At 35.1% G+C, this 24,557-nt stretch overlaps 1 protein-coding gene and 1 long non-coding RNA gene across 6 annotated transcripts in view; one reads left to right on the forward strand and one right to left on the reverse strand.

Annotated features, from left to right (window-relative positions):
* The window catches only part of LOC117707673 (uncharacterized), a 452,126-nt gene that overhangs the window by 88,014 nt on the left and 339,555 nt on the right, over positions 1–24,557 (reverse strand). The gene's annotated exons all lie outside the window — the stretch shown is intronic.
* On the forward strand, positions 470–910 carry LOC117707675 (protein tyrosine phosphatase type IVA 1-like). Of its 4 annotated transcripts, none has more exons than XM_034501141.2 (2): positions 470–799; positions 878–910. In XM_034501141.2, exons 1-2 carry the CDS (start codon positions 470–472, stop codon positions 908–910), a joined length of 363 nt encoding a protein of 120 aa, XP_034357032.2. The 4 variants fall into 4 exon arrangements, with proteins under 4 accessions (XP_034357032.2, XP_034357033.2, XP_076788185.1 ...); XM_034501142.2 differs by having other exon boundaries at positions 470–574; positions 668–910; XM_076932070.1 differs by having other exon boundaries at positions 470–502; positions 575–910.

The raw sequence follows: 24,557 nt of genomic DNA on the forward strand, positions 1-24,557 counted from the left end.
CATTTATGGTGTTTCTGAAGGGCAGTGGAGATTACTGCCAGTCACAGCATGACCTCTATGCAGACAAGTGAACTGTAGAAATTCATTACTACTCCACCAAGAAGCCCCCCGTAAGAGTGGATAACTGGGACACAGGCTTGTTTTGTTGAAATCTGCAGAGCATTTTACAAGAGCTCAGACCTAGATGGGGTAAACCTCAGTGCACTTCTTTTGTATTCCTTCAGTATTACTGGATTAAAGAATCACTGCTTCTTGTTAGGAGGTTCATTTCATCGCCTATTTCTCGCAGTCCATACTCAAAGCATTGAGAATTTCAAGTGGAGTACATTGAATATTGAAGTAGACTTCTAGCTCTTTTTTGATTTTATTTTTGTTGTTGTTTTGAATCATTTCATAATTGTATTTAATTTTTTAATCCTTTTATAATCCTATTGGGTGTTTCTTTTCTTTTCTTTTTTTTTTTTCTAATATGGCTCGAATGAATCACTCTGCTCCTGTGGAAGTCACATATAAGAGCATGAGATTTTTTATTACACACAATCCAACCAATGCAACCTTAAACAAATTTATAGAGGAACTTAAGAAATATGGAGATACCACAATAATAAGAGTATATGAAGCAACTTATGATACTACCCTTGTGGAGAAAGAAGGCACTAGTGTTCTTGACTGGCCTTTTGATGATGGTGTACCACCACCCAACCAGATTGTTGATGACTGGTTAAGTCTTGTGAAGATTAACATTTGTAAAGGACCTGGTTGCTATATTGCTATTCATTGTGTCACATTCCTTGGCAGAGTTCCCGTATTTGTTACCCCAGCATTAATTGAAAGTGGAATGACATATGAAGATGCAGAACAATTCATAAGACAAAAGTGGCATGGAGCTTTTAACAGCAAGCAACTTTAGTATCTGGAGATGTACTGTCCTAAAATGTAACTCTTCTTCAAGGATTCCAATGGTCATGGAAACAACTGTTGTATTCATTAAACTGAGTTGCCTGATCCCATTGCCTTGGAAGTAGAAGGTCAGATGGGATCTGATTTGTCATACGTAATTACCCAATGTGTCATCTTACCGAACAAGTCTACTGAAGCTCCACAGGAATATTGAAAACCAGTTTTACTCGGCCATAAGCTTGACAGATTGCAACCTTTATATTATGATCAACATGTTTGGACACTTAGCAAAAGAGTTTTGCTGGTCAGCATTTAAAATGTTCATATTATTTGTACCAATTAACCCTTTCTAAAATAAGGTATTGAGTTATGTCATTAAATGTATTCCTGTGATAGACTATTATTAGTCTATAAGGAATTTAGAAGGATTAGTTGCCAAAATACCCAGTACAATACTTGTATATTTTTAGCATCATATAGAGTCAAAATTCCAGGAACTAAGAACTCTTCAGACCCTCCATGGTTTATTCCTTCCGTCATTACAAGCACCACAGGGTTTCTCTCATTATCTGCCTGTTCACTCTGTTTACATCTCCTACACATACAGGACAATGGTTTGCTTAGCCATCCATTTTTTTTAACTAAGTCTTCAGCTGATTATTTAATGTCTCTGTCTTATTTTTTTTTTTTTTTTTTTTTTGCTGTTTTTGGAAACCTCTGTTTGAAAGTCAACTTTGTTATAGAAAAACATATCTTCAATAAAATCCCTAGACAAAAAGCCTTACAATTAATTATATGTTTGCACTTAGTGGGACAACTTAACAGGAAAGCCTGAAAACAACAAGAGGAGGCTATTAAATTTTTATAGTAATATATTGTCTTTGTCTTGTGCAGGACACGGAGTGTATGCTCTTTAAGTTAGTAAATATTTTTAAGAGGTTGAGATACATTATTGTAGCTAACCAATTCTTAACCAAAATTTTTTGAAATGCTTGTGTTTTGTATACCTATCAGAAGTTTTCAAACTTGTTTGAATTATGGTTTTCCCCTTTGCTTCCCAATCACTTGTAAAAAAGAAAAAGTGGGATCTGCTAATGAACTGTGCAGAAATATTTTATATGCATTTTGAGCTATGCAACTTAATAACTATATACCCAATATGTAATTTTAATATGTAATCGATAAAACGGTGATGCATATTAATGTTAGTTCAACCATATATTTATACTATCTAGAAATGTGTGGTTACAGTTCTTTAGGAGAAATAGTTTTTTCAGTGTTCACCAGCTTTTAAAAACTTAGTGCAAGAGATTCAACATCTAAGTAAATAATGAACGCTCCCCTTCCCCCTAAAAAAATACAAATACAAATAAATACTGGAAACATGAATAAAAGTTTGGCTGTTATTACAGAATTTATCAACATAAATAATCCTAAAGATATATTATGAATAATTCATACCAAGAAGTTAGCTAAATGTAATAATATAGACAAGTAATGTAAAAGGCATAAAACTTCTATTTTCTATTTCCAGTAGATTGATACACACACACACACACACACACACACACACACACAAAACCTGGCTAATGTACAAAGTATGATACTGGAGATTGATGAGCCCTAAAGGAAATATAAGTATAGCTATACAGAGATAACAGAAGTATCTATCTATCTATCTATCTATCTATCTATCTATCTATCTATCTATCTATCTACACATATGTAAATGTAGGTTAAAAAACGGCTGAGAACGTTCTAGGTTCCTCCAGCTGGAAGTTAGGCCTGGCTGCTCACTAACTAAATGCCTCTCCACAGTTCCTCATGGCATGGCCCCAACACACAAGGAAGTCCTTGGGTTTCCAAAACTGGTTTATTGGCATGGAGGATGGTGGATGGATCTGGATGCACACCCCCTAAAACCCAGGGCACACCTGAGTTAAATAGGGAGGGGAAGAGTGGGGAGGGTCTGGAGAGGAATGCTTAATTGGCTCCACCCTCTGGCCTTCAGGTACCATATTAGTATGTAAATCTCTCTAGGCCCTAGGCCTGCTTATCACACTCTCCACCTGTGTATGTGACTGAAGGGTGCAGGTTGAATGGAGTTTAGACCTCGTGTTAGGCCCAACATGTAAATAAGTACATATACATGTTTATCCTCATTATTCATCTAGAAATCTGGAATTTTAGTACATGTTTAAAAAGTCTACCTATATAATCAAATCTACATATATACATGTGCACATGCGTGTATTATATATATAAAATTTATATATATATATATATATATATATCCCTACTCTAAGATTCAACATAGCAGAAAAAGTATAAGAGCCAAAGGAGACAGATGACTACAAAGAAATATCTTCTAGACACATTAGGGCAATTGCATATATGAACTCACAGCTGTTGTGATAAAATTCACAAAACCTGTGAAAGTCAAAGTCAGACCTAATTCCAGACTAGAGAGAGGAGTTGGGTACTCTACCAGGAGCAAATTGCCAATTATAAGATCTGGAAAAGGACGGTTCATCTTTGAGTGATAAGCTGACCATGTTCCAGAGGAAAAACATGCATCCAGAATATTTTCAGCATCATAATTTTGTTTTGAAATATTTAAAGGAAGTGGAATATAGACTTCAGTGGATAGAGAAGCAGGGACAAACATCTAGGACTGGCTGAATCTAATCAAATCACATTATATGAAACTTTCAATGAATAAGAGAATTATTTTCTCATAAAAAATTTAAAGTACCATTTTTCTGTGAATTCTGTGAAACATGAAAAGTATATTAGCATTTAATTTTTACAAACCATTCACCACAGAAAAGAGGACTAAATAAACCCCAACTGCTTATGAAATCAGTATTACTCTGATTGTAAAACACCATAACAATTGAAAAGTACCAACTAATCTTCTACTTATATGTGCTTCTATCTTCCAAAAATGCCACTGATTTTAATAAGAAATTAATATAAAATGTAAAGTGTCTGTGAAAGCTGATTCAGTGAGGGCAGAATTAATGCGCATGGGAAAATACAGCATTATATTCCCATGGTCACAACATTTTCATCAGCTGATCAATACACAGCATTGTTTTATGTCTCTTGGCTTAAAGATCATGTGCTGTTGATTCATTAGCATTGAGTTCATGGCCAAAAACTCTATAGATCATGTCTAAATAAATTTATGTAGTACATGAATTTTCTATATAAGCATATTGCACACAGAAGCATGGGATAGCTTTTCTGAGGTAATCCTGAGGGGCATTTTCAATAGCAAAATCATTTAAATAAAATGTGAAGATAGTTGACTCATGTAAATATTTGTTTATTATATGAATTCTTAAACAAGAAAGGACATCACTGTCTTATCAAACTTCAGCTCCTTGTTATATATTAGATGACTCACACATTCATGTTCTTTACACCTGCCTGTAATGACAATAAGGAGATTCAAAGACTTACTTGTAAAACATATGTTTTAGAAGGTAAGTGGATATAAAAATAGAAAAGCTACAAATAATAAAATTGATCATATGCATAAGTTGATACCAGCTACATCAAAAGAGTATGCAACCAAACCAACTGAGATTTATCATTGAAATGCAAGATGATCTCACATACAAAAACCAATTAATAAACCATAAATTAGAAGAAAATACAGAAACTTGACAATCATTCCAACTGCTTCAGAGATAACATTTATAAAAACCCAATATCCATACATATGGAAATAGTACATTCAGAACAGAGTTATCATTTTCAATCAAATAGAAGATGTCTGTAAGAGTCTAGTCAGTGGTGAAAAGTTAATAGAAGTTCAGAAGCGAGGACACTGTGCTCCTTATTCAGCAGCATAGCATTGGAGCTTGTATCTATGTCAATTAGGAAAGAAAACAGAGTAAAAGAAGTTCTAATTAGAGACAAAAAAATATTCTTTTACAGATGACATGATCTTGTATATAGAGACTATTAAGGAATGATTAAAATTATTAGAAATAATAAATGAAAGGATCATGTTTTCAGTTTCATGTAATAAATGCACTAGAATAAACAATCTAATAATGAACCAATAAAACAATTGCATTATGATAACCTGAGAAACAAATCAATACTTAGTAATAAATTTATCAAATAAGGCAAAATCACAAGCATTGAAAAAAATTAAGGAAGATTGAAATAAAACTAAATATGTTCTTAGTTCATAGGAAGACAACCAGCACTGCAAGTTTACCCAGATTCAATAGAACCATCTGAAAATCTCAGGGGAGCTCTTTCTGGAATCGATAGATTTCATAGCTCATATGAGAATGCAAAATAAATAAAACTATATTGAAATATGTGAGCAAAGTTGAAAACATATGCTTTCTACTTTAATACAAAATAATTATGACTGTATAGGTTAAAGAAGGATATATATAATATATAAAATATATTAATATATATTTAATATATTTAATATATATTATATATACTATATACATATTTAATATATTATAAATATATATTTATATATATTTATTATACACATATATACTATATATATATTAGTAGAATAAAAACATGATTGGGGAAATATACTATAACAGTGAGTAGAATATCTGTTCAGGCTCTTCTGGCACTTAGAATCTCTAGTGGGAAGTAAGGTATTACTCAAATGAGTCTACATTTATATGATTCTCTTGCAGTATTTAATATTTTTTTGTTGTATACCTTTAGGGTTTTCATTACTATGAGGTGAGAAGAATTTTTCTCTAGAGGACACATGCTCCCATCCTAACCCAGAAACTATATGTAATGCATGAAAAATGTATTAAACTAAACATCTTCTGGGTATATGACCAGGAGTGCTCCTCAGTTTTTCTGAGGTTTTCTATGTCCAGTTTTCTGAGAAACTGCCAGACTGATTTCCAGAGTGGTTGTACCAGCTTGCAATCCCACCAACAATAGAGCAATGTTCCTCTTTCTCCACATCCCCCCAGCATCTGCTGTCACCTGAGATTTTTATCTTAGCCATTCTGACTGGTGTGAGGTGGAATCTCAGTGTTTTGGGTTTTTTTTTATTTGCATTTCGCTAATGAATGAAGATGTTGAACATTCCTTTAGGTGCTTCTCGGCCATTCAAGTTTCCTCAGTTGAGAATTCTTTGTTTAGCTCTGTTTCCAGGTTTTTATCTCCCCTTTTTTATTTTATAAATATGTTGTTTTAAAGGTTTTTTGGCCTTTTCCACAGTCTCTTGTCCTTGACAATCATAAGGAATCCCCGTGGTAACGATAAACTGCTGCTAAAGAGTCTCCAATGTTCCACTAGCATAGTCACATCCATTATTTTTGTTTGTTTATTTGTTTGTTTTTCTTTTTCTCTTTTTTTTTCTTTTTTATTACTGGGTACTTTATTTATCTACATTTCAGATGTTATCCCCATTCCCCATCTCCCCCTGAAAACCCTTAACTCATTCTCCCTCCTCATATTTTATTGAGGGTGTGCCCCCACCCACCTACCCACTCCCAGCTCATCTCCCTCAAACTTGCCCTCACTGGGGAATCCAGCCTTCAATAGACCAAGTCCTTCCTCTCACACTGATGCCCTACAAGTCCATCCTCCTCTACAAATACAGCTAGAGACATGGGTCCCTCCCTGTGTGTTCCCAGGCTAGCTGTTTAGACCCAGGGAGCTCTGGTTGGTTGGTATTTTTGCTCTCCCCATGGGGACTCAAGCCCCTCCAACTCCTTCAGTCTTCTTTCTAACTCCTCTAATGGGAACCCTATGGTCAGTTTGATGGTTAGCTGTGAGCATCCACCTCTGTATATGTCAGGCTCTGGCAGTGCTTCTCAGGAGACAGGTGTATCAGGCTCCTGACAGCATTCACATCTGGACATCCACAACAGTGTTTGCATATGATGATTGCATCTGGGAGTTATCTCCAGGTGGAGGCTTTTCTGGATGGTCTTTCCTCCAGGTTCTGTACCACACATTGTCTAATATTTGCTCCTGTGAGTGTTGGGGGTATTTTGTTACTTCTTATAAGAAGGACTGAAGCACCCAAACTTTGGTCTTTTTTGTGGGGGGGTCGCTTCATGTGGTTTGTGACTTATGTCTTGGGTATTGTGAGATTTTGGGCTAATATCCACTTATCCGTGAGTGTGTACCATGTGTGTTTTTTTATGATTGGGTTATCTCATTCAGGATGACATTTTCTAGTTCCATCCATTTGCCTAAGAATTTCATGAATTCATTGTTTTTAATATCGGAGTAGTACACCATTGTGTAAATGTACCACATTTTCTGTATCCATTCCTCTGTTGAAGGACATCCAGGTTCTTTCCACCTTATGGTTATTATATAAAAGGATGCTATGAACATAGTGGAGCATGTGTCCTTGTTTTATGTTGGGGCATATTTTGGGTAGATGCCCAGGAGTGGTATCGATGGATCCACAGGTAATATTAAGTCCAATTTTCTGAGGAACTGCCAGACTGATTTCCAGAGCCTTGTCTAGTCCCTAATTTTAGTAGAACTGCATCAAGTTTCTCTCCACTTAGTTTAATGTTGGCTACTGGTTTGTTGTATATTGCTTTTACTAGGTTTAGGCACGGGCCTTGGATATCTGTTCTTTCCAAGACTTTTTCCATGACAAAACCAAATTTACACAATATCTTTCCATAAACCCAGCCGTACAAAAGATAATTGAGGGAAACCACCAACACAAAGAGGGAAATTATACCCTAGAAAAAGCAAGAAATGAATCTTCATCCAACAAAACCAAAAGAAGATAGCTACACAAACATAACTCCACCTCTAATAACAACAAATAACAGGAAGTAATTGTTACTTCTCCTTAATATTTCTCTACTCCATTTTTAATAGGAATAAGATCAATCTCCCTTGTGAATATTGATGCAAAAATACTCAATAAAATTCTCCAAAACCAAATCCAAGAACACATCAAAACAATCATCCATCATGATCAAGTAGACTTTATCCCAGGTATGCAAGGATGGTTCAATATACAAAAATTCATCAATGTAATCCACTATATAAAGAAACTCAAAGAAAAAAACACATGACCATTTCACTAGATGCTGAGAAAGCATTTGACAAAATTCAACATCCCTTCATGTTAAAAGTCTTGAAAAGAATAGGAATTCAAGGCATATACCTAAACATAGTAAAAGCAATATACAGCAAGCCAGTAGCCAACATCAAACTAAATGGAGAGAAACTTGAAGCAATCCCACTAAAATCAGTAACTGGACTAGGCTTCCCACTCTTTTCCTACCTATTCAAAATAATACTGGAATTCCTAGCCAGAGAAATGAAAGTACAAAAGGAAGTCAAAGGGATATATATAGGAAAGGAAGAAGTCAAAATTTCACTATTTGCAGGTGATATGATAGTATACTTAAGCAACCCCAAAACCTCCACCAGAGAACTCCTAAACTTGATAAATGATTTCAGTAAAGTGGCTGGATATAAAATTAACTCAAACAAATCAAACTTCCTCTACTCAAAAGATAAACAGGCTGAGAAAGAAATTAGGGAAATGACACCATTCACAATAGTCACAAATAGTATAAAATACCTTGGTGTGAATCTAAATAAGCAAGTGGAAGATCTGTATGACAAGATATTTAAGTCTCTGAAGAAAGAATTCAAAGAAGATCTCAGAAGATGGAAAGATCTTCCATGCTCCAGGATTGGCAGGATTAATTTAGTAAAAATGGCCAACTTGCCAAAAGCAATCTACAGATTCAATGCATTGATCATGAAAATTCCAACTCAATTCTTCATAGAGATAGAAAGAGCAAGTCTCAACTTCAATTGAAATAACAACAACAAACAAACAAACAACAACAACAACAAAAAAAACCAGGATAGCGAGAACTATTCTCTACAATAAAAAAACATCTGGGGGAATCCCCATCCCTGACCTCAAACTGTACTATAGAGCAATAGTAATAAAAACTGCATGGTTTTGGTACAGAGACAAGCAAGAAGAACAATGGAATAGAATGAAGACCCAAAAATGAACCTACACACCTATGGTCACTTGATCTTTGACAAAGGAGCTAAAACTGTCCAGTGGAAAAAGGACAGTCTTTTCAACAAATGGTGCTGTTTGAACTGGAGGCCATCATGTCAAAGAATTCAAATCAATCCACTCTTATCTCCTTGAACAAAGTTCAAGTCCAAGTAGATAAAGGACCTTCACATAAAACAGGATACACTGAAATTAATAGAAGAGAAAGTGGGGAAGAACCATCTAATACCTGGTCACAGGGGAACCTGAACAGAACACCAATGGCTTATGCTCTAAGATTGAGAATCGACAAATGGGACCTCATAAAACTGCAAAGCTTCTGTAAGGCAAAGGACACTGTCAATAAGACAAAATGCCAAGCAACAGAATGGGAAAAATTCCTTACCAATCCCATATCTGATAGAGGTCTAATATTCAATTCATACAAAGAACTCAAGAAACAACTACTCTTAATGATAGGCCTTATGCCCAGGAATAAGCGGCCAACAAAAAAAAACCCTAACTCATCAGCACCTTTAGAGGTTCCTTGTGTCATAATGTTATGTGAAGCCTTTTTCTTTTTAAAATTTTATGTTTTATATTTATTTTTTTCCTTTTTATTTGATCATACAAGTAGTTTGCCTATATATTATGGCTTCTGGTTTTGTGTTTTTAATGAAGTTCCTTAGTATAAAAATGAGTGAGTCTCTGCCTTTCATGGGCTCTTTTTCTTCTGTTTGTTTCTTTTGTCCTGTTCTGATGTTTGCTATTGTTTCCTCTAATTGTATTATATTTTATTTTTTAATTATTGTCCTTTAAAGTTTGACTGTTTCCTAATAAGAGACAGAGAATGGATAGAAATGTATGAAAAGAGAACTGGTGAGACACTGGGAGGAGTACAGGGTGGAAAACACAATAATGATGTATTATATAAATATCTATTTTCAATACAAGAAAAAACAAATAATACATAAAATATTTTTACACTAAGAATTAATTAACTTGGAATAAGCATACTAACACATATTACTTGTGAAGTAGTGTCTCTTTGGCATATTGCATGCGGGCATGTAAATATCCACATACCTAACAAAGAAATGTACCACTTGTTCACAACACACAAAGTTCTTAATTTAAACTTAATTGTTAGTCTCTTTGTAACAAATAGCACTTTGCAATTCTTAAGGAAAATATCATATTGATATATATAAGCTTGAATTAGACATGAAAGTCAAGATAAAAGGAAAATTTTGGAATTCATAAAAGTCATATAATAGTACTTTAAATATATTCTTTTTATTTCTTTATTTATCAGTATTTGTATATACATATATACTTATACAGGTATACATATATGAACAATAATTAAATAATAAGATGTATTTGAAAAGTATGGGGGGCTGGGAAGAGTGGCAGGAAGAAGAGAAAGGGAAAATTATGTATATACAATGCTCATATATGAAATTCTCAAAAAGGAATCCAGTTTTTTAAAATGTTCAACAGATTAACTAGCATTTTAAAATATGCAAATACATATAACCTATAATTATGTTGAAGGACATTTTAACTCACTACAAACTTTGAAGTTTAAAATGAAATCAATAAAAATTATTTTACCCAGCATACTAACAAAAACCACAATAACATTTTATAATTCAAAGTATTTCTGAGAACAAGAAAATGGACTGTCAAAAGCTAAGTCAGCAGAGTCAGGGGGACACTGTGTGTTCTTTGTTTCTTTCTCTTTCTTTCTTTCTTTCTTTCTTTTTTTTCTTTTTCTTTTCTTTTTTTTTTTTTTTTCTGCTTATACAATGAAGGCCTAAAAGCAGCCATAAGCCTAAAATCAGCAATAGGCCTGACATACATGCCTGCTAACACAAAGGCTTGGGTCTCTATGGAAAAACACTGAAACAGATGTCTATAAATTATTGTAAACAGGCAGCTTTTGTGGAAATCTACCAGCCTGAGTAGTCATAGACCTTGTAAATAGGCAGCCATGGTGGATAGTACCAAATTAGATATGGACAACTGAATCATAAGCAGAGTCATAGTGACCTGACCCCTGAACCTTCACCCAGCTGATACCTTATTCTGAAAGATATCTGTACTCCCCCTGAACACCTATGCTCCAGTGTCATCCCCTTCCCCACATCCTGAATTTTCGTGTTTATAACCCCTGTGTTAAAAAATAAAAATTATGATTTGAAAATAATAAAAAAAGAAAAAATATTCTTAATAAGATAATAAGCTGGCTCATAAAATGTGAGAAAATAATTGAACACAAATACTAGTGATACTGACATTCTCAACATATAAATAAGATTTTACTGTCCTTTATCCATTTCCATTAAAATATAATTACATTACTTTGTTTCTTCCCTTCTTTCTTCCTTTCCCTATGATGTCACTTCCCTTCACTTCTTTGTCACTTCCACTCTGAAATTTATAGCTTACTTTTTATTATATTTGTCACATACACACATATACATGATATATACATATGTATATATATATATGTATATGTTAATATGTGTTTAAATATGTAAAATATGTAAGCAAAACTGACTCCATTTTCCTCTATGTGTGTATATAGCTTCAGAAATGTCTACTGGTATTTGGATAAATGAGAAGGAGGCCCATGCCTGAAAGAGGCTAATTCACTCTAAGACAACATTAGTTGCCTACAGGTATTTTTGTGTTTAAGTTTAGGATTCTTTGGAATTCTCTTCTTACACGATAACATGTCTATTTATATTGTCATTTTTCTGGCTTTGTATGTTTTTCAGATTTCAAGAAGAAACTGTTTCATAGTAGATCCTCGAGTATTCCAGCTGTTATGATATTCCTATGATCCAGTAATTATTTAAATCACTGGCATTCAATCTGTAATTTTTTAAAACAGCCGTCATGTTCCTGACTAGCCTGGGCTTGCATCCATGAGCAGAGGAGGCTTACTATCTGTGCTCAGTTTAGGACATCCGCTCAGGCAACCAGAGACACAGACCCTGCCACCCACCAGATGCCAGCATGGGAAATGGCCCTGCCAATCTACCACACTGTCTCCACAATGCTTGGCTGAACCCAGATCATCTCATCATCCACACAACCCAGTAAGAAATGAGAGTTAATGCTTAAATATTAATCAAATGCTTTATATATTTGGTAATGCTCAATAGCAATATGCCCACATAATTATGGATGTTTCCCAATTAACTAACCTAGACAAAAGTTGTTACCCAGGACTACTCCCGGTACATGCGAGGTCATCCATGGCACTACATCCCTCCATCTCTCTCCCCAACCTTGCTCGTCCTTTTCCTTTTCCTCTTCCTCTCCTTATTCCTCCAACCTTAGCTCCTTCTACATTCCTATCTCCTCTTTCATGATGTTCCCTGAGTGATAGATGCAGAAGTTATGAAATAAATACATCCATATCTAGTACTAGAAGCATACTCAGAATTCCAGGACTAGTAAGGTCATGGATCTTAGAAGAGAATCTACTACTGTTCTTTTTTTAGACTATTAAAATTCCTAACTACATTCTCAATCTTATCCTTATGGCCACAGTTGAGAAAAGCTATTACCCCTCATTGAAAAGCTTGTCTTTGCAGAAAAATCAACAATATCACAGAAACATACAATGTGATACAATGTGAAAATCAACAGACCATAGAGAATCCAACTCCAATGTATTAATAACTTTCATAACATAACAATAAAGAGCAAAACTGTAAAATCTAACCAGTATTTGAATGTCATAATTGCTATTTCTCCAAATAATACAAATAAATATGCAATTTTGAGAAGTTCAGCATCATTAGTCTTTAAAGAAATGATGATCTAAGATAATAAAACTTTTCACTAGGAAGAATAAAAGGGAAAGATTATAAGTTGCAACTCTCCTGGTGTATACAGTGAGACCCTTCACAGTCACCAGGGTCGCTAAAAGAAATCATAGTTAATATGAAATGTTTTGGGAAATGAGAACCTTCATACACTCCTAGTTAGAATGTATACTGATATAAAGAACAGTCTAGCAGGTTTTTTATTTAAAAATTGTTTAAGAATTTCATATATCATATATGAATTTTGATTTAAGAATATTCCTATATCAAATATTTCATATCAAATCACCTGACAGTCCTTCCTTCTCAAATTCCTTGTTATTCCTCTACATTTTCTATCCCATGTTCATGTATTCTTCTACAAACTCAGCATACTCATAGTGATGTCAGCATATGTCAGTGTAGATTGACATCTTACAAAAAGTTTGCATGGAAAAAATGACTTTACCTTTTCTGGCAGCCATCAGTTTCAAAAAGTCTTTAGCTGAGAGTAGTACCTTGTGAGCCACTCCTCTAACTATGCTAGAATTTTAGCTGTATTGATTGTATGTGGGTCTTCTACATGTGGTTATAGCTTCTATGAGTTCATCTTTGCAATGGTCTTATACACTGTCTAGAACACAAAGCTTTGCAGCAGTCCTTTACCACCTTTATCTCTTACAATCTTTCTTCCTCATTTTGGGTGTTGAACCCTGAATCTTGAGGGAACCATATAGGAGGCAGATGTCTCTTTGTACATTTTACAGTTCCTTGTACTTTGACCAGTTCCTGGTCTGCATATTAATAACTGACTACTTCCCCCTTTCCTCCTCTGGTGATGATTTAGAGTTTTACTACTCTATATACAGAAAGACAGATAAATGATAGAGATAGAGATAGATAGATAGATAGATAGATAGATAGATAGATAGATAGATAGAAAAAAATTTATCACTTTGGCAAAATAATAGTAAGATCCCTTTTGGGACAATAACATGAAATATAATCAACTCCAGGTATATAACCAATAAAATGAAGTCTTATTTCCAAAGAAAACTGCACATAAGTATTTATAACAGAGTATTCATGATATGAAAATACTAGAAACTTCTAAATGCCTTTCATTTTATGTTCAACCAAACAAAATGTAGCAGAGTCTCTTAATGGAATATTATTTGGTAAACAAAGATAAACATAAATATTAAGCTTAATGAACTGAAAAATAATATAAGTGAATGTAGAAAAAAAAAAAACCAAAAGACCACACTGTTTGATATACTTTACATATGATGACCCACATAGAAAATCTGTAGAGATGTGCAGTAGATTAGTATTTGATTATAGCTGGGTTAATAGAAAAACATTAAGAGTTAATGCAAAAAGTAAATAATTTTTACATGTTATGAAAATGGTCTAAAATTGATTGGATTACAGCTGAACACCTATAAATATGCTAAAATAATTTAATTGTGCATAAAATACAGAAAACATATGAAGTATGAATTTTTCTCCCAAAGCTAATTGTAGATAAATTCACATTTTCTTATCTGCCAGTGTCAAAGTGTAAAGATATTAAGTGGTAACTTATATTTCAATAAACTCTCCTAGATAATATGCTAATCATATTTTATATATTACTACTACAGAAGCTGTTTTTGGTTAAGATGAACTGTTGAGTATAATACTAATTTCACTAAAACATTTCTTCATTAAAATCACTCTTCTTCAATGTTCTTAATCTCCTCAGTTGTCCCATAAAGGCTCATATTCAACTGGATCACATTATCCTTCATGTTAGGCAGAATAATCTAGCAAAAATGCCCATGTCCTAATTTCTAAGAATATTAAATATGTTTCTTTATATGCCAGTAGAGGCAACAGATGTGGTAGTTAAATGCTCTTCTTGAAATGGAGAGATTATCCTGGATTATCCACTAGGCCAAATATAAGCTGGAGAAAGTTTCATTTTCTTCTGTGATGGTAAAAAGGAAAGTAAAAAAGAAAGACTAAACATGCCTTCCAGTCTGGGCCCAGGAACGGAGCAGATCCTGGATGGCAACTCTGCCCCCAATCACAGAGAACCCAGAGGAAGCTGGGCTCCCAGGAGCTCTAACCCTGGCAGTATCTTAGGTAAGCAGACAGCAATGCCCGCCCCAAACAGAGAGTAACTGGGACCCACAAAGACCCAGGAAGTCACTCCTGGCTAGGAGCACTGGTTCCTTCTGGTCTGGGCCAGAGCACTGAGCAGATCTTGGGATGCAGCGCTATCCCCAATCTCTAATCATCCAGAGGAAGCAGGGCTCCCAGAGCTCTAACCTGAGCAGTATCCTGTCTGCTCCTGAGCACTGAGCAGATTTTGGGCCCCAGCTCTTACTCCAATAGTTATACCCACCTCACACAGTTCTAATACAACCAAGATACTAGGAAAGACAGGCTCCAGTCAGAGACAGGAAAGGTAGCACTAAGAAGATACAGATGGCAAAAGGCAAGAGCAAGAACATAAGCATCAGCAACCCAGGGTACTTGGCATCATTAGAACCTAGTTCTCCCACACAAGAAAGTCCTGAATTCCCCGTATTACTAGGAAAGTAAGATTCAGATTTAAAATCCCTTCTAATGATGATGATAGAGGACTTTAAGAAGGACATAAATAACACTCTCAAAGAATTTGAGGAGAACACAGGTAAACAGGTAGAAGCCCTTAAAGTAGAAACACAAAAATCCCTTAAAGAACTGTAAGAAAACACAACCAAACAGGTGAAGGAACTGAACAAAACCATCAAGGACATAAAAATGGAAGAGGAAACAATCAAGAAATCACAAAGGGAGACTACTCTGGGGATAGAAAACCTAGGAAAGAAATGAAGAGTCATAGACACCAACAGAAGACTAGAGATAGAAGAGAGAATCTCAGGTGCAGAAGATACCATAGAAAATATTGACACAACTGTCAAAGAAAATGCAAAATGCAAAAAGTTATTAACACAAAATATCCAGGAAATCCAGGACACAATGAGGAGACCAAACCTAAGGATAATAGGTATGGATGAGAGTGAAGATCCCCAACTTAAAGGGCCAATAAATATCTTCAACAAAATTATTTAAAAAAAAAAAAAACATTTCCTAAAGAACAAGATGCCCATAAACATACAAGAAACCGATAGAACTCCAAATAGACTAGACCAGAAAAGAAATACCTCCTGTCACATAATAATCAAAACACCAAGTGCACAAAACAACAACAAAAAAAAGAATATTAAATGCAGTAAGGGAAAAAGGCCAAGTAAGATGTAAAAGCAGACCTATCAGAATTACACCAGACTTCTCATCAGATACTATAAAAGCTAGAAGATGCTGGACAGATGTCATACAGACCCTAAGAGAACACAAATGGCAGCCCAGGCTACTATATCCAGCAAAAACCTCAATTACCTTAGATGGAGAAACCAAGATATTCCACAACAAAACCAAATTTACACAATATCTTTCCACAAACCCAGTATTACAAAGGATAATAGCAGGAAAGCTCCAATACAAGGAAGGAAATTATACCCTAGAAACAGCAAGAAAGTAACCCTCTTCCAACAAATCCAAAAGAAGATAGTCACACAAAGATAACTTCACCTCTAATAACAAAAATAACAGGAAGCAACAACCACTGTTCCTTAATACCTCTTAATATCAATGGACTCAAGTCCCCAATTAAAAGACATAAGCTAATGGACTGGATACATAAACAGGAGCCAGTATTTTGCTGCATACAGGAAACCAACCTCAGTGCAAAGACAGACTCTACCTTAGAGTAAAAGGCTGGAAAACAATTTTCCAAGCAAATGGTCCTAAGAAACAAGCTGGAGTAGCCATTCTAAAATCTCCAGCCTGAGAACAGAAAGGGAGGGACTCGTGGCTCCACCTGTATAGGTAGTTGAGGGTGGCCTTGCCAGGCATCAGTGGAAGTGGACAGCCTTGGTACCTGAAAGTTTGGATTCCCTAGTGTTGGGGAATTGCAAGATCAGGGAGGCAGAAATGAGAGGATGGTGGGAGCACACCCTCATAATAATTGGAGGAGGTGGGGTGGGGTAAGGGGTTAGGCATCAGTGGAAGTGGAGGGCCTTGGTGCCTGAAAGTTTGGATTCCCTAATTTTGGGAAATTTGAGAGCAGGAAGGCAAAAATTGGAGGATGGTGGGAGCACACCATCATAGAAACTCCCAGAATTATATGGATTAGACATGACAGAGACAGGCCGCCAAAAGACTAGATTCTAGAATTCAAACAAACAATTATCTTGATACTAAAATTTGTTTTGAGAATTGTCTATTGTAGAATACATAGCCTTGGTGTATCTACTCATCAGGCAAGCTGAGCAGACCTGCTCGAACTTCTGATGTCCTGGAATTCCACCTGGATGCAGTGAAGACACAGTGTCAGAGGCTTATCAATTTACTCTTCCCCCCAACCCCTCTTCTAATATTGCAACACCCATAATCAGCTTGAAGAAGTTAATAAAGAGTCTGCACACCTATCCCCTGGGCTTGGGGACTGAGGTGTTTAATATTGGGCTGTCTTTCTAGGGAAAAAGTGTGGTTTTGGTGGAACAGGGAAGATGAGCTAGGATTTATTGCATAGCCATAACCTACTGGTAGAAATATGTATAATTGTTATTAAGATGAACTTTTAATTTCTTAAATGGTACAAAATTTACTTTGATTTCAAATTTAAGGTTTTCATTGGTATGAGCTTCTTATTAATATAAAAGTGAGATGAATATTGTTACTATCATAGGCATTGTGCCTGTATAACACATTTAGGAATACAAGGCTGAGACCCAGTCCTTCTTTAACTTTTTTAACTTGAGATGGCTAGACTATGTGTTAAGGGCCTACAGCAAATTCATGGCTTTGAGTGTATTGTTAGGGTGTTTTCTATATTTTCTTTAGAAATAGCTGAGCGGAGTTAACAGACAACAGTTCAGATTGCCTTACATGGATAGTTGGTTTTCAAAAGATCAGAAATCCACAGAATTGAAGTTACAAACATTTTTGTATTAATGTTCATTTGATTAGAGACCTGTCTGCTCCTGACAGCTTCCTGTCTTGGATTCTAAGAAGAAATTGAGCATCCTTGGAGTTACTCCAGTTGTGTGGTGACAACCACTAGGCAAGAATTGCCTCTTTTCATCTACAGACAAATTACTGTCCAGAAAAGGACACACTTGCAGAATAGTCGAGTGATTATATCTGCCAAGACAGAGTAATCAGTCCTTAATAATTCTGCATCACTAAGGTCTGTCAGATGATCCTGGGCCAGAAGGCTGAAGATTGGATGCTCCAACGTTCTGTAGTGTAGGTGCTTTCCCGGTGTTCAGTGGTCTCTATAAATTGGCTAAGTATTAGAAGCTATGCTTAGTGCTTTCCATAATTTCAGTTAACTCAGTCATCCTGGATTTCTGATGGGGTTGAAAACTTATAGTCTCATAGCCAATCTTTGCTATTTACTTTGAGAGAAAATATTTGAGAGGATGGTTTTCAGCTGACATTCATTCTAAAGCCAAGAAAGAAAAGCCAGGTTCGGAATTAAGTCTTTTATTTAAGAGAGAGGACAGAGGTTCTGCTTAGTCAACAAAATGATGGACTGGGTATTAGGTCTACCTTGCACCTTACTGACATAAATTGGTATAGTTATGCTCTAATTGTATTTTGAGAGAAAAGTTTTATTTTAACAGGAAGGGTGATATGTAGGAGGAGCTAAGGTGGGAGGAGTAAGGAGAGGAGGAGGATTAAGAATAGGAGGAGAAGAAGGAGAGGAGGAGCTAGGTGATGAGAGAGAAAGAGGGGGCCAGACATGGAGGCAGATGTTCACATGTCTCCACCAGTCAAAGATAGTCGATATATCTAGGTTGGGTATTAGGTTATACTTCTGATTGATATTGAGCATTACCAAACTTGAAAATGGAAAGAGAGTTTTGGCCTCATAAGACCACAAGCTGAAGTATATAAGCATCCTGTAGAATCTAGACTCTAGATGTTCAAATAGACAGAGAAATGGATTTTCTACACATAGAATGTAACCTCTGTGCCCTTTATATTATTTCTGATACTCATGAATGGAAAATAATCTAGACAATAATAAACAACTAAGTTTACAGCAATGTTTTACAAGCAAAGCAGGAAGTTGCTAGCATAACTTTTCTTCAATCACGTATGTCTTCATCTACATTCTTGAATTGATCAATATTTTCCAAATGTCTACTCATTTTCAGTATTGCCAGGTCTTGTATACAAATACCCTCAGGATCTGCCTTTACATTAAATAATTTACTATGAGATCTTATACTCTGACTAGGTATTTTGTCAAAATACAAAAATTCAATAATTACTGAAAATGGGGATGGACCTACATAGCATGACATTGATATATGTAATTAAATTGTAGATTTGAATTTGAAAGGAGAGAAAATGAGTCAGTGTGTAAAATGCCAGAAACATTTTGGCTCTTAATAAATGTAAGAACAATCAGTCTGTATAGACAAATGCCCTCTTGTTTTACTTCAGTAGTAGATACAGACAATAAAATAAATGGTAATGTGATAAGGTATAGTATTGTAGGTCAGTACTGTAGATTTGAAAGCAGTGTGTACAATTGTCCTGAGTAGAAAAGGTGACACAAGGCATCTTACAAGAGCTAGGGAGCATCTCAATAAGATATAATTGTGAAATTAGTGTCAGGGCAATTGGTCAGAGCTAAAAGTAGAAGACAAATCAGGTCAAGGTTATAGAAAGCAAAGTTTAGATGTCATTGAAATCTAAGCTGCCTTAACAATAATTATAAGCAGAGCAGTTCTATGCATGGAAACCAACCATAAAGAGATAATCAGAAAAAGTTAGGAATGTCTCACAGAGGGGCACATTTTCTACAACATATTTATCTACTTAGTTGCCCTAACTTCTACTATACAAGAAAAAATACAAACTCATATTCATCAAAATGTAATTGATTAAAAATAATTCATTTAGAACCTGATGTCATAAACAAAACTTATTGATATTCTGTTTTAAGAATCAGAACATAAAGACAGTGTATCTCATAAATGAATAATGACTCATTTTAACCACTGTCATATATAGAAAAACATCACTGGCTGAAAGTTCCTCCAGAGGGAAGTTAGGTGCTGTGGCTGCAGCTACAGTGGCTCATTAAAGGCCTTCTCTACAGTTCCTCATGGCATGGCCCCAATGACAGGAGAAAGTCCATGGATTTTTACAGGCTTCAATGTCATGGGGATGGTGGATGGATCTGGATGCAACTTGTCCCTGTGAAACTCAGGGCAGTCCTGAGTTAAATAGGGAGGTAGAGAAGGGAGAGGACTGGGGAAGAATGCTTAATTGGCTCCGCCCTCTGGCCTTCAGGCATCTCATTAGTATGGAAATCTCTCTAGGGTCTGAGGCCTGTTTTTGTGACTGATGGCCTAGACCTCTCTGTGGAAGAGGCTGTGGAGGGGGTGAAGCTAAATGAAAAGAACAAGGGCCTGGGAACAGGACCGAACTCCTGCCATTCAATAAGGGTCCAGGGTTACAGGTTTATGCTCAACCAAGCACCCAGCTGCTTCTTACAGCCCACCACCTCACAACTGGCCTAAAAATGTTAAAAATAAATTTTAAGGGACTTGAGAGATGGCTCAGGAGTTAAGAGCACACTGACTGCTCTTCCAGAGGACCTGAGTTCAATTCCCAGTACCCACATGGCAAATTCACAACTGTCTGTAACTCTAGTTCTAAAAGGTCTGACACCCTTGCTCAGACACATGCAAGCAAAACATGCACATAAAATAAAAATAAATAAAATTTAAAAAATTTAAATAACATATTCACCATATAAAGAACACCATAGGAATATAATAGAAAATTAAATTCAAAATTTCTAGGTCTAGTTTCATACAGACCTAGATCATAAAGGATTAGACTTTCATTTTATCTAGGAAAAATAAACTATACCATGAAAGTTATTTAAATTGAGGGCCTAGATTGAATCATAAAGTCTTTTGTTACTTAATTTTGCTCATGACCTCTCTGAGGATTATGGCTACTTGTGAGTTTAGAGAGTTGTAATCTTTATTACAAACTGATCAAGCAAAGTTTTGTGGAGCCAAGATCCTCCTGATGGTGATGGCCATATAAGTCAATAAGCTTTCTGTAAACCTTACAGAAAATTAAAGCCCATTTAATCTAACTCGCTGTAGTGAGTTACTGTAGTGTCACTGTAGTGAGGTTACTACATAGGGGTTAACAGTATAAAACTCAGTGTAAATTTTAATTTAATTAGGTAAATTTTAATGTCACATAGTTTCTACCACAAAATGATATGTATTTAATATCTTTTTTTAGATTAATCATTCTACTCATTTACATCTCAAATAATATCCCACTTCCTGGTTACTCCTCCACAAGCCCCTCATCCCACAACCTTCCTTTCCTCTCTCTCCATTTCCTCTAGGAGGGTATACCCCCACTTACCTACCCTCTCCCACTTTACCCCTGCAGCATTTCCCTACACTGGGGCATCAAACTTCTACAGGACCAAGGGACTCATTTTCCGCTGATGTCGGACGAGGCTATCCTGCGCTACCTATATATCTAGAGCCATCCATTCCTCCCTGTACATTCTTTGGTTGGTGGTCTAGACTCTGGGTGCACTGGGTGGTCCAGCCAGCTGATGTTGTTCTTGCTATGAGGTTACAATTCTCCTCAGCTCCTCCAGTTCTACCACTAGCTTCCCATGATGGTCCCTGACTCCTTATATTTGGATATTTTGTGTTATTATTTATTGCTTTATATTTTCTCAAAATTTTAGAAAATTTATTAGAAATTTTATTTATTTTTAGGAAAATGATCATTTTTTCTAGTCTGTTGATCACAAATGTTTACCTAAAGCTTTATGCATGGTCATTTGCCAAGTTAATGCTGACTTAGTAGTTTGTAATGCTTCCTCTGTGCACGTTGCGAAATTGTAGATGATTTTAGATAAAACTTAGAGCAAAATGTCTGAAATATTGGTGGGATTGACTAAAACAGCTATATTTTCTGTGGTAAACACCAAAGATTATAAAAAATAAGTAAATTTTTAAACAATAAACTAACAAAAAATCATAAACATACCATCCATTAAAATATGTATATACCTCAGAAGTGCCAAAATTAAAAACAATAATGAATTTAAAATGTGGCATTGTTTTAAATTTAATACTCTCTCAAACATTTGTACTCAGATGAGAATACTGCAGAAGACATAAACAGAACTTATTTAATTATACTATAGATATTTAATTAATATAGACATGAAACAAAAACAAGCATGATATGGCAAACAAAATCTAGAAAAATAGATCAGCAGAATACGATAAAGGAATCAGATATACATGTCTAATTATAGCTACCTGAACTTTGACAAACTGTACAATGCATAAAAGATAGTGTTTCAAACAAACAGTCCTGGGAAACTTGAATAATAATATTCAGAAAAAAATAAACTAGTTTTTGCCTGTCATACTGAATAAAATAAAAAACCTTAACTATAAATTAATCAAAGACTTCAACAGAATACCTGATAGCTCGAAACAACCACAGAAAAATTAGGGTGGACACTTCAATGTGTTACAGATAAAGATTTTCTGAATTGTGCTTCAATAGCACAGGAAATAAGAGCAAGAACTGACAAATTCAGTCTTGCAAAGATAAACACCTTTTGTGCAGCAAAGAAAAATGTCAACCTGGTGAAGAGGAAGACCACTGAATGGGAGAAACCTTTGCCAGGTATTCATGGAAAAACAGTAATGTCTAGAATGTACAAAGTACTAGCTAAATAAATGTTAAAGCAACAGCTGCACATTCTCCAGTAAATGCTTACACTCTCTTGTATACACAGGCAGCACTAAATAGACTCAGAGATATTACCAAAAGGTGAAATAGAGAAAGCACATGAAATTTTGAGGGAAAAGTGATAGCAGGTACTGGATGAATTGAAGGGAAGGGAATGGAAAAAGTATGATCTAAATACATTATACACACATGTAAATATTAAATAAAATGTTTAATAATATGCCAGAGATCTGAATATAAACGCCTCAAAAGAGGTAAAAATGATTAAGTAAATTCACTTTTAAATTGTTTGATGTCCTTAGTTACCAATAAAGTATAGATTGAAGTTTCTCTAAGATTTCCATCTCACCCAAGTAAGAATGGTCACCATTAAAGATACAAATAATATCAAATTCTGGGGTGGTTGTGAGGAAGGGTGAGTTCTTATGCAGTGTTGGTTTTAGTGTTAACTAATAAAGCCATTTAGGAAATCAGACTGAATTTTTCTCCTAAAATGAGAAATTGAACTAAAGCATGACCCTGCAATTAATTAATTAGTAATAATAGTAAAAATCGTCACCCTACCAAAGGCAATCTACAGATTCAATGCAATTCCCATCAAAATCCCAACACGGTTCTTCAAAGATATGGAAAGAGCAATTGTAAAATTCATCTGGGAAGGCAAAAAAAAAAAAAAAAAAAAAAAAAAACCAGAATAAAAACAGAATAGCAAAAACAGTTCTTAACAATAATGGAACAGCTGGGGGAATTATCATCTATGACCTCAAGCTAACTACAAAGCAATAGTGATAAAAAAAATGAATGTATGTAGAAAAATGTATGTAGAAAAATGAAAATAGATCCATATTTGTCATTTTGCACAAATCTCAAGTTTAAGTGGATCAAGGACCTCAATTTAAAACCAGATACATGGAATCTAATAGAAGAGAATGTGGGAAAGAGCCTGTAACTCATTGGCACAGGGGGAAATTTCCTAAACAGAACTCCAATAGCTCAGGCTCTAAGATCAAGAATTGATAAATGAGACCTCATGGAACTCACAGATTCTGTAAGGCAAAGAACATAGCCCATAGGACAAATCAGCAACCTACAGATTACAAAAATATCTTCATCACTACTCCCACACCAATAGAGGGCTAATATCATAGATAGATAGATAGATAGATAGATAGATAGATAGATAGATAGATAGATAGATAGATATAGATATAGATATAGATATAGATATAGATATAGATATAGATATAGATATAGATATAGATATAGATATAGATATAGATATAGATGATATTCCTCAAGAAGCTCTCCAGCTTATTTATTTGACCAATTCTTTCTCTGAAACTGAAACCAGAGCTCACCAAGTGGCTGGTCAATGGACCCTTGGGGATACACTTGGCATTCCCCTTTCTCTGGTGCTGAGTTTTCAAACAGGTGCTAGGACTGGTTTCTGAGTGCTGGACTCAGGTCATTATGCTTGCACAACCAGTGTTTTATCCACTGCCATTTCTTCAACCCTATAAGAATATATTTTCTCCTAAAACCTACAGACTTTACTGATGCATCATGCAGTAACATCAATATATTTGTAGAGAAATGTTTATCTGAAAGAAAAGATAAGTGAAATCATTGACTTTTTTATAAGAAAAAAGAAAATTAGAAGTAGGTAAAGATATGTACTAAATTTGTCTATAAATCTGAACCTGCAAAAAGAAAAATTGTGACAAAGGCAACCTTTTGAAATACATGTGTCACATTTTTTGTTGTTCTTGTTAATAATGGCTTTCAGTGTTGCCAAGATAGGCCTTGAATATGTTTTTTATTTGTTTTTTTAATTCTTCCCTCACCCTCACCACTCCACTTCCCAGATTCCAATTTTTCTCCATTTCCCTTTTAAGAACAGCAGGTCTGCCAGGGATATCATAGCAAGATACAATAAA

The sequence above is a fragment of the Arvicanthis niloticus genome, chromosome 4 (genome assembly GCF_011762505.2).
Source record: "Arvicanthis niloticus isolate mArvNil1 chromosome 4, mArvNil1.pat.X, whole genome shotgun sequence".
Taxonomy (NCBI): Eukaryota; Metazoa; Chordata; class Mammalia; order Rodentia; family Muridae; genus Arvicanthis; species Arvicanthis niloticus.